This window comes from Lipotes vexillifer, unplaced genomic scaffold, assembly GCF_000442215.2.
Source record: "Lipotes vexillifer unplaced genomic scaffold, Lipotes_vexillifer_v1.1 scaffold426, whole genome shotgun sequence".
Lineage (NCBI taxonomy): Eukaryota > Metazoa > Chordata > Mammalia > Artiodactyla > Lipotidae > Lipotes > Lipotes vexillifer.
The window spans coordinates 442,186-453,393 of NW_006779491.1; the positions used below are offsets into that span (position 1 = coordinate 442,186).

Consider the following 11,208-nt stretch of genomic DNA (forward strand, 5'->3'; position numbering starts at 1 on the left):
GCCTGGGCTACTGGCCACAGCCCTGTCCCCCCACGACGGCACAGAGCACCTCCACGAGGACAACATGGGGGCAGAGGAACGGAGGGGCTCCAGCAAGAGGCGCAGGGACAGCGTTCCTATCCAGCGTCCCTGAAGCCCCAAGCAAGTCTTCAGGGCCTGATTTTGAGCTGACTTGAGCTTGCGTGAACCAGTCCCTCCCTGTCTTATGTGTATGGACTCTCGACAACCGAGTGCTGTGATGCTCTGGGCCGGGGAGGGCAAGAGAAGGGGCCGAGGTCGGATCACTGCGGGCACTGGGCTTACCTATCTGCTCTCTCCTCACACTGGCTCCCTCCTGAAGAGCCTGCCTCAGTGTCTGTCAAAAAACGAATCTGTATTAGCGTTCAATCTATTTGCCGATCTGGGCAACTTAAATGAAAGACCCTTCTCTGAGGACAAGGCAAGAGCCGTGCTGTCGGGGTAAGATCCAAGCAGGGACATCAGCTCCGGAAAAGCGACAAGCCGTTTGCGGATGAGAACAAGGAGAGAACATGTTATCTCAGAACCTGAACCACTGACTGGACCGTCCCCTTAGATGTCAGCCTGGACGCCTGCTCCACGCACATAAGAATACAGTGTAAGAGCGGGGGACCATGCCCTGGAATCTTCCCATACAGGGGCCAAGGGGTCACTGCCCCGTGAAGGAATTCAGCCAAGGTCCCAGGGCTTGGCCTTCTCTTCCTCAGCTCCCCCACTACCCTCCTCGCCAATCTGGTCTTGTAAGACTGAGACCAATGAGGCTGACAGAAAAAAAATCTCCCTACAACAACACCCAGGACAGTCAAGTTCAATCACGATTACAGGGAGAAGCCCTGCACGCAGCAAGGGAACGTCCCCGTTCCAGTGACTGGTGCTGCAGAGCATTTCCTCTAGGGAGCGCAGGCCCACACCCTGACTGGCTGCCCCAGGCTGCAGACAGCGCGAGAAGGAAACGCAGTGGAACAGAAGCTGGTGGATCTTTTTCTCTCTGAATTGTGCAGAGGCAAACATAACGGAGGTCTGCTGCTGTCTTCCCACAGCTCCTGGGATAGCTGCGCCTCTCCTTCGGCCCTCTCTTTCCTTCCCCAAGATAGACAATCTCCGAGAAGGAGAACGTTGGCAGGAAAAAGCAACAGGGGTTCCCATCCAAGGAGGTTCACCACAAATTGGATCCTAACATGGAATAGCAGTCAAGGATGTATTCTGAGCCTCTAGAAAGGATGTTACATCTCAAAGATAACACAACATCTACGCATCTTGCCTGCTTGACCTAGGGAATCTTCAAAAGGAGTCCCTGAAATGTGCATTCCAGCCCCGTGAGAAGATAACCCTTCAAGCAAGGAAGGTTAGTGGAAGGTAGGAGAAGCCAAGGCCCTGAGGCAGGGCTGTAAACATTGTGCTTTTCTAAGGCCAACCTGGTGCATGGCTTTGGCAACTATGGTCACATCTCCAAAAGGTGGTGAAGAATATGTTTTGGGAGGAAGAGTCTTTCCACATCCTGAGACAAAGCGTGGGGCTACTGTTGAGGGAAGAGGGAGAGAAAATGTTCCTCCTTCAGCCAGGGGCTCTAGGGGGCTCCTTGGGTAAATCCCCCATCATGTTCCACGTTCATACTGATACACTGAGCACAAGGAAGGGACTCTTGAACAGGATGGAGGAGTGGTTATGCCTACGTGAGTTTGGTAACGTAGCTCTAAAAAGGGCAGAAACTCTCTTGCAAGGTCAAGAAAGTGACAAAACCTCTCTGGACTTCCTGGTCAAGCCCTCGCTAGCCAGACCCCATCAGCCTCAGGCAGAGACTGCCGTGCCTCGAGGAAAGGCCAGGTGAGCGCAGGCACCAAGTCCTCGTGGGCCACCAGCCCTGAACCTGGCCCCAAGGTACAGCCAAGGAGACTGGGGCTGCACCTCCATCCGCCTGGAGTTGTGCCTCAGGACCCGTCCTCACCTCAGCAGGTTCTGGGGCAGCCAGCAGCCCTTCCAGGGACCTTGCTCCCAGATCCGCCAAGGGGAACGGACACCCTCCCTGACAGGACTCTGCTCCCTGCCAGGGCTACTCACCACCACGTGATCTTGAACTCATAGATGGGGCGCTTGCAGTAGTAGTGGTTGATGAGGTGCTTGTCACACACCCCGATGCACTGGTGGTCCACGGTGAGGCCCTGGGCCGAGAGGTCCGTGACGAGGCAGTGCAGCAGGTCATAAACGTCAGCCACGGCCTCCCAGGGCCCGAAAGACACATCCACTTCACAGTGGTGCTCAAAGAGCTGTCCGTCACTCTCGCTCCGTTCGAAGCGCAGGGAGCTGAGAAGTGGACACTCGTAGGGGGTGATGGGCATCTCCTCCTTGAAGACACAGACCTTGAGCTTGGCAAAGCGGGCCTTCCGCTGGACGGCACGCAGCCGGGCAATCTCCACAATCCGCTCCAAATGGTCTGCGGGGGTGAACACGTCACCCATCAGTGGGATGGGGGTGGGGGGGACGGGGCACAGAGAAAGCCCCAGTGACAGTGAACCCAAGAGGGAAGAGACAGATCCCTGGGGAAGGGACTCTGGGCCCATGAAGGGCACAAACTTAAACAGGAATCGTGGTTCTGCAGGGCAAAAGGAAACAAAGGGGATGGGATGAGTACCACCCTTCTGAAATGCGATTTGATGACGTTGCAGGCAAGGTGGTCCCTATTTCATCTGAATCTTCCTGCGGCACTGGGAGGGCGGCAGGAAGGGAAGCAGGATCCTCTCCCATCTTGAGTAGGACAGGTGTCTTGGCGAGCCATGACCCACTTGTTCTGGTGGAGACCTCAGCACTGACAGATGCCTCGCTACCCTCCCTCCTCACACCCCGAATGCCCTGCACAGTGAACCCCTCACCTTTGTAATAGGGCATGAGTCCCAGAAACGCCTGGCGCACTTTCTCCCCCTTCAGTGGCTGCATGTTCTCCAGCTGCTCCAGGAGAGGCCCGATGGCATAGTACTGGGCCTCTTTGTACACGGCCCGCACGCGCTCCCGGGGCGGCAGGTCCCCCGAGCGCAGGAAATTCAGCACATCTCTGAGCAGGAAGGAAGGAGTGTTAGTGAGAAGGAGTTAATGGATCCGGACAGTGCCACCCAGTGGTTAGAGCACAGGTCTGGACCCAGATGGCCAGCTGTGCAACCTTGGGTAAGTGAACTTAACCTCTCTGTGCCCTTTCTCCTCTGTAAAATGGGAGAAAATAATAAAACTACCCCATAATGTTATGAGGGGATTAAATAAGTTAATACATAAAAAGTGCTTAGAAAATACCTGGCACAGAGCAAGCCCTCACTAAGTGTTAGTAGTTGTTATTGTATCATTATTATTATAATTATTAAGTATATATAGGAAAAATGGGAAGATATGATATCTAGCCCCTTAATTATATTTTGAATTGAGGTACAGATAATAGCCAATAAAGGTACACGTCTTAATTGTACAGGTCAATTACTTTTTCACGTATGAATATACCCACACAATCACCACATACATCAAGATACAGAACATGTCCATCTACTTAAAGTTTCCCTGTGCCTCTTCCCAGCCAATCACTACAGAGGCAACCACTCTAACTTCTAATTCTATCAACAAAGATTAGTTTTGCCTCTTCTTGAAATGCATGTAAGTGGAATCACACAGTATGTTCTCTTTTGTGCCTGGCTTCTTCCCCTCAACCTAGTGTCTTTGAGATTGATTCCCTACGTCATCATGTGTAGCAGAAGTTTCCTTCCTTTTATTGCTAAGTAGCATATACCATTGTATGGATACACTATAAACTATTTACCCATTCTCCCGTTGATGGACATTTGAATTGTTTCCAGTTGGGGTCTCATAAGAGTAAAGCTGTGATAAACATTCCCTGTAAACCTCTTGTGGACTCAGGCACCGATTCCTCTTGGGTAAACATCAGGAGGAGAACCGTTCGGTCACAAGTGCCTGTTTGACAAAGTGGTTGTACCATTTTATTCCCACCAGCCACGTGGAAGAGTTCGGCACTCCCCACAGATCCTTGCCATCGGTATCATTCTGTAGCTATACGGAGAGGAGGAATGCCTAACGCTGACACCTGAATAAACTGGCTTCAGGAGTGAACAAAAAATCACATACTGCACCTTCTTAAAATAACAATTCAGTTCTTTTAATTCTCTCTTCAGATTCTTTAGGGCTGAAAGTAATCAGACCCACCACTGGTAGGTGTGGGAAGGGCTTTTCTGTGAGGATGTATCAGTAAACCCCAAGACCAAGCTGTTACCTCAATAGTGAGTCTATGACCATGAAGCAACACCAGCCAACACTCACCAAGTATTAATCTGTGTCAGTCACTATTCAGGAGTTATCCCATTTAATCCTTCCAACGACATGGGGTAAGTGCTTTCTTATGTCCGTTTTATAAATGAGGAAAAAGTGGGGCTCAGAGAGCTTAAGGAACACCCTTGCTAAAGGAGCCACAGCTAGCCAGAGGCCAGATGCAGACACGGGTGACTCCAAATTCACATCCACAGTGGTCCAGACTCCAGTCCAAGGCGCTGTGCACTGATCACAACGGGAAAGTGCCCCAGGTGGAGGCCCAGGCAGCCTTCACGGTGGCTGCTGGGGCTACGTGAGCTCACCCGCAGAGAAATGCCCTAAACCCCTATTTTATTTTATCTGAATCTTTCAACAGCTTCATAGGCTGATGATGAATCTTAGGCCACTGGAGTCCAGTGGCCTGAGGATAAACACCACAATATCCTGCTTGCTGCCACGCCCTTGCCTGGCCCTGCCACTCTCCAGCTGTGGCCACCTGGGTATGGGCGCATCAGCCTAGGGCCAAACCGGGTTTCCCCTCTCCGCCACTCCTTCCAAAATCAGTCCTCTAGGATCGTAAGCAAATCTTGGTGAGTCCTGAAAAACATAACCCCGGGCAAGGCCCAGCGAAGAGTGCTGTGGGAGCTGCCAGCTGGGCTGAGCACTTTCCTCTCCCAAACAGCCTGCAAACAAAAATCTTTTTATAGCTCTGCAGAGCGATGTGACACTTTGTTTTCTCAGCACTGGAGGCAGCTGACCGCCCAATGGGGAAACCCAGATGCTTCAGAGCAAATTATTTGACGAGGCTCCTTTCTGAGGATGAAAATGACCCTTCTCCCAGCGTGGGCAATCCTACTTGGAGGCCGGCACAGAGACGTAGTGGTTGGAGGGTCTCCTTTTGTTCAAGGTCAAAGACCATGTTAGTTCTCCAGTCATCTCCAAAGTTAGACGGATGGGGCAAAGAGTTTCAGCCACATACTCTGCAAGGACCTGGCCAGGGGTCACACCAAGACTCTTTATTTAATCCACATGATGGGCCTGCAAGGCAGCTATAATTACTTCTCATTTCACAAACAAGGAAACCCAAACACAAAGTCTTTAAATTGTTTATCTGTAAGGTTGTCAGAAGTCCTCTCTTGGGAAGGGCTATCTTTTTTTAAGATTGTGTCCTTCCATGTTTTACTGTTAGAATGACAGTAACAATTGAAAGTGGGGTTTTTTGTGTGTTTTTGTTGTTGTTGTTTCGTTTTGGGGGTTTTTTTTTGGCTGCACAGTGCGGCACACAGGATCTTAGTTCCCCCACCAGAAATTGAACCTGTGCCCTCTGCAGTGGAAGCATGGAGTATTAACCACTGAACCGCCAGGGAAGTCCCTGAAGGTGTTTTTTTTTTTTAAAGACTTGGCAAAATTACAGGATGGCAACCCTATGTTGGCCCTTCCCTCACCTTTTTTTGTCCTATTTATTTGTTTCAAACTATTGAAAGAAGTTTGGGAACCACTGCCACACCCCATGTTTCTCCCTAACAGCGATGCCGAGCCCCAGAATCTGGATCTGAGGGTCTTCTCCCAGAAGCTGTGTTGGAACTCCCCTGCCTCTCGGTGCGGTCACACCTATTCCACAGGGATGACAACTTCCCAGTCTTAATTTGCATAGCAGAGAATCAGTTTCATCACATCCAGCCAATGTGTGTCACCTGGGATTCCTCCGGCTGTCCTTGCCTCCTCTGGGAAAGAAACTAAGAATTCTGATCCAATTCAATATGCACATTTATTAAATTCCACCAGCAGGTTATCTCCTCTTCTAGGTGTTATGGAAGACATCAAAGTCCCATGCCCAAGCCCGGGCTGCTCACTTGCTAGGACCCTGCAGCTGATGGCAGAGGGAGGAACGTACCCGAAGTGCGCACCGTCCCGATCAATGAAGTAACGGCCCTCGGCATCCGTGGGGATGTAGTGCCGCCCGCTGAACATGGCCGCCAGCATGGTGTCCTCGTAGCGCCGCAAGGTGGACAGGCGTGTGGTGAAGTGAGCCCCTCCGATGTTAAGGGGGACAACCTCAGGGAACTGGGGAGGAATCACCGGCACTTTCAGTCCCACAGTGGGGAGGCAAGCCGGGGCTGCCCTGTCTGCCGCCTTCCTGGGTCTGATGAGCGCCACCCGAGGCCCAAACCCAGGCACCTTTCTGACCGCTTCTCTTTCCTCCCTTTCCCTGCAATCATCAATTACCAAGTCCCCCCCATCCTCCCACAGCTCTTAAATCAGGTCTCTCCACCACAGTCCTACAATCTCTGCTCTAGAGTTCAAAGCCTTTACTGTCCTCCTTCCACTTCCTGAACTCCCCACCTTTGTGCCCTTGCTCATGCTGTCTTCTCCGTCCCCAGTGCTCCTGCCACCCTTCCTCTGTCCATCCAGCAAATGCAATGGCCCCATCTGGCAGTGTGCGCTGTTCACTGCACAAGGGCACCTGCGTGAGCGGGGTCTGTCAGCCCAGCTGTACACCCTTTTGCTAATTCACACCAAGGCGCCATATCGGTTAGCAGCATCCACTCATTGAGAGCTTCTATTCAAGGTCCCCTACTCCGTGAGCATTTCTGCTCTGTTGTCCTTTGCCTGCCCCAAGATAGGGTTAACTGAACACTCCCGCCATTGTGCCTTCACTGTAGCCACGTTCTCCTGTATAATAGAGCTTTGCACAACGGGCGGTTTGTGCTATTGGTGGTTATTATTGCCCAAGTTTCCCGAGGGCAGGAACAGCATCTTGTTCACCTATCCTGAGGCCACCCAAGCAGGGCCCACAGATGTTTGTTGAATAATGCCAGGCATCCACTCCTCATCCTCTGTACCTCTCCACTTCTCTCCTTAATCTGTGCAGGGAGATTAGTGCCCAGTCCAGCTATGGTTCTGGAGGCAAGGGCAGGGAATGATGGTACCTACATTTGCCCTGAGAAGATCTAGGGTCACCCTAAAATGCTCAGGACCTTTATTTATTTTTTTAAATCTCTTTCACTATTTGTGGTTTTGAAAGAAATGAGGCGAGTTCTCCCTAACTTTCCCACAAACCTCCTCCAGATTAACTAAAATTTTATCCCAGTGCATACTTTTCAATATTACGACATCTCTCTGGCTCTGTGAAAGTCTATGTGTATTTATCTAGACAGTCCTTTTTCCCGACTTTCAAATCCTTTGTGAAATAAAGTAGGATACAAATACGTTACATCAAAGTTGCCCAGTGTCTTGTGCAGTGCCTGGCTCATAGTAAAGCCTCAAATATGCACTGAATGAATGGATGAATGAAACCGAAGGGCACTTACAGTTCTGTGAATGTAGGTACTGTTACGCTTCTGCACCCAGAGGACGGGAGATGCCTTCTGCTTATTCTATAGCTATAGCTCCTCTAAAACTATTTTATGTGCATAACAAGGAGCCCAATATTATTTGGAGATAATAATACTTTACATTACTCACATGGAGCCATGTAATTTGTGAAAGAGCTGGCACTGGAGTTTTGGCCTATAGTCTCTGGGTCCTGTGCTTTTTTCCTCAAGCCACACCGTCTCCCCAGTGACAGTGCACAAAAAATGGCACCCTGGGTCTCCAACGGTTCCCTTCTTCTTTTTTTGTTTTTTTTCCCAATTACAAAGAGTCCTTCTGGAGCTTTGCCCATTTTCACAACTGCCCCACGATGTTTACAGTACTGGCTCGTAACCCAAGAGGACACTACAGCTTCCTGAGAGCCTCACCCAGCCCCACCGTGCCCCTCTGGGTCTCAGTCTCTTCACCTAGGACTCCACAGGTCATGTCTGCCACTACCTTAGCCCCTACCTCCTAGCCTCTGTCTTCACTGCCCAGCAGAGCCCCACCTTCCCTCCTTTCCCTTCTCTTGAGGGTCATTTCAGGTGTTCGTATGATAGTGTCACATGCGTTAAGTAAGACCAGTGGAAGCCACTGTGCATCACAGCACAGCAGCTAGGAGGGAAAGCCATGGAGTTGTCAGGTGAGTGAGGCCACATCTATTAACTGGCCTGCTTCTTATCTGCACACAGCCCCTAACCCCACTCTCTGGGCAGCTGGAGACTGGGTTTGGGCAACCACTGAGGCCTCCTCTTGGATTCTCTAGGAGACACTATCATCTCTTGGGGCTCCAAGGGCCCCTTCCCACGGCCTACCCTCCCTCCTCCAGTAGGTAAGGTGGGACATAGGGATGGGAGTACCAACCCTGCAGGTAGTGAATCCTGGAAGGAGGGGGATGGGAGGGCCAGGTGCCGCCTGGGGCAGGGAAGACACACCTGGTGCATTTCGGGGGGGATGCGTTAAGTAAGACCAGTGGAAGCCACTGTGCATCACAGCACAGCAGCTAGGAGGGAAAGCCATGGAGTTGTCAGGTGAGTGAGGCCACATCTATTAACTGGCCTGCTTCTTATCTGCACACAGCCCCTAACCCCACTCTCTGGGCAGCTGGAGACTGGGTTTGGGCAACCACTGAGGCCTCCTCTTGGATTCTCTAGGAGACACTATCATCTCTTGGGGCTCCAAGGGCCCCTTCCCACGGCCTACCCTCCCTCCTCCAGTAGGTAAGGTGGGACATAGGGATGGGAGTACCAACCCTGCAGGTAGTGAATCCTGGAAGGAGGGGGATGGGAGGGCCAGGTGCCGCCTGGGGCAGGGAAGACACACCTGGTGCATTTCGGGGGGGGCGGGGGTCGGGTGGTGGGTGGGAGCGGGGTGGGCAGGGGAGCACAGCTCTTCTGGCGCCGCCCTCGGCCCGACCCCCACCCCTGCCTCAGCGCTGCAGCGCTGCTCACATCCCAAGGTCAGCTCTGCCTGCCACCGGCTCCTCCCCCCGCGCCCCTTCCCGCACCCCCGCACGCCCTCGGTCCAGGTACCTCCTGCGGCAGGAGAGGCAGTGCGTGCCCCGCCTGCGTGGCTGTCGGGGTGGCCGGCTCCAGAAAGTCGTCTTCGGCGTCGGAGCTGGACATGGCACCGTCCGGGCGACGGCTGTCTGGCTCCCGCCCCGTGACTACCACCATCCCTCTGGCTCTGGGCAGTGGGCGCGGCTTCAGGCGGGCGGGAGGGCGGCGGCCCGGGCACTAGCACCCAGCAGCGCCTGGCATGACGCGGCGCAGCCGACGGGCGGGGCTGGAGGGGCGGAGAGCGCAGCGCGCGCGGGCCGAAGGTCCGTCGCTCCCTCAGCCGACGGGCTCCCCGACCACCCTGACGACCGCAGGGCGACCGGCCTGACCCGGTCGCCTCCCGCTATTGGCCGAACCCCCGCTGCTTCCTCCCCTGATTGGCAGGAAGCTCGCCCAATCGCAGAGCAGGCAGCGCTTTCAGCCAGCGTCTAAGTGGCCACCGGGAGCCGGACCGGCTGGCCTGCCCTGCTCTGATTGGCCCTCTGGCCAGCAGGCGCGCCCTCTCCAGCCAGCTAACGCTGGCTCGGCGCGCTGGGTGCGCGCGAGGCCACCTCCTGTAAGCCAGGCCTTCTTATAGGCTTGGGGAGTGGCTCCCGCGTCCAGGTCAACACCTAGAAACCTGAGACGAGAGAGGGCTAGTGACTTAATCGTTCGTACGTTTTCAGGGCAACGGGTCCTGTGCATCCCTGGGCGTCGAAGGCCAGGGAAATCTGGGAGGACCAGGTCACCTCAATGGAGAGCCTGAGCATCCTTTCCTGGAGGATTGTGAGGAGGGACGGCTGAGGTCACTGAGGTTGTAGGAGAGGAAAGGCAGCACTGCGACAGGGGCTGGCTCTCCTCTAACCACAAGGGTAAAACCTGCGTCTCCAGTCTTTCCTGATTGACTCAAGCAGCAGTCCGAAAAACAAAACTCAAAATAGGGGCAGTTGAGTTCAATTAAGAATGACAGTGACTCTCCACCCTCTATCTGTCAGTTCTTCTGCTGGACACCTGGAGACACAGATGGAAACAGGCCCTGTCCAAAGAAGCTCACAGGCTGCTGAGGCAGAGTCCAGCCTGGTCCAACACATCTGTCTGCAGCCCTGGATGCTGTGTCCCCTGGTATGACAGGGTCAGCTCAGAGACTCTCCTAGGGGGTCAAGGTTTTAGCTCTTCAAACCATTTTTACAGCCAGTTCCTCATTTGAATCTCACATTGTTGTGACAGAAAAGGAAACTGAGTCCTAGAAGATTAGAACAGCTTCAGGGAGGTCACAGCCGTGAGCAAGAGGCACAGCACCTCCTCTTTGGACCAATCACACTCCCAGCTGTAGGAGTCTCCTAGGTCAGTGTTTTCTCCAAATATACTTGCATCAAAAGCACTGGAGGGAGAACTTTTTAAAATACAGATTCCCAGCCCTACCTCCAAAGAATCTGATCTAGTCCATCTGGGATGAAGCCCTTGAATTTGCATTCCTAACAAACTCCCAGATAATTCATTTTTGTTTTTTTTTAAATATTTATTTATTTGGTCGCTCCAGGTCTTAGTTGCAGCACATGGGCCCCTTAATTGCGGCAGGCGGGCGCCTTAGTTGTAGCATGCAAACTCTTAGTTGCAGCATGCGTGTGGAATCTAGTTCCCTGACCGGGTATCCAACCTGGGCTCCCTGCATTGGGAGCACGGAGTCTTATCCACTGCACCACCAGGGAAGTCCCACTCTAGGTAATTCTGATGCTGCAAGTCCTTGGATCACATTTTGAATGGCACTGCCCTAAAGAAGGCCCCCTGAGGCCATCTCTTAGCTATCACTACCTGCTCCAGCCTTTCTCAACAATATCTATAACAAAATTTCCTCCTTCCATCCTTCGGATGTTTCAGCTGTAATAGAAACTGCAATCAAAAGTGGCTTAAATAATAGGAGAATTTTATTATCTTACATAACAAGAAGTCTGAGTAGATTCTGGGTTGGTTCATTAAGTAACGCAACAAGGAGTTAGCTGGACCA

At 52.6% G+C, this 11,208-nt stretch overlaps 1 protein-coding gene across 2 annotated transcripts; it reads right to left on the bottom strand.

Moving 5' to 3' along the window:
* Positions 1-887: 887 nt before the first annotated feature.
* Positions 888-9,459, bottom strand: KCTD7 (potassium channel tetramerization domain containing 7). 2 transcript variants are annotated; one of them, XM_007452648.1, is made up of 5 exons: positions 9,198-9,459; positions 6,209-6,378; positions 2,886-3,064; positions 2,077-2,449; positions 888-1,006 (listed from the first exon to the last, which is right to left on the bottom strand). In XM_007452648.1, coding segments are annotated over exons 1-5 (867 nt in total). In that variant the 5' UTR covers positions 9,342-9,459; the 3' UTR covers positions 888-1,005. The 2 variants fall into 2 exon arrangements, with proteins under 2 accessions (XP_007452710.1, XP_007452709.1); XM_007452647.1 differs by lacking the exon at positions 888-1,006 and having other exon boundaries at positions 2,073-2,449; positions 9,198-9,341.
* Between the last annotated feature and the right edge of the window lie 1,749 nt (positions 9,460-11,208).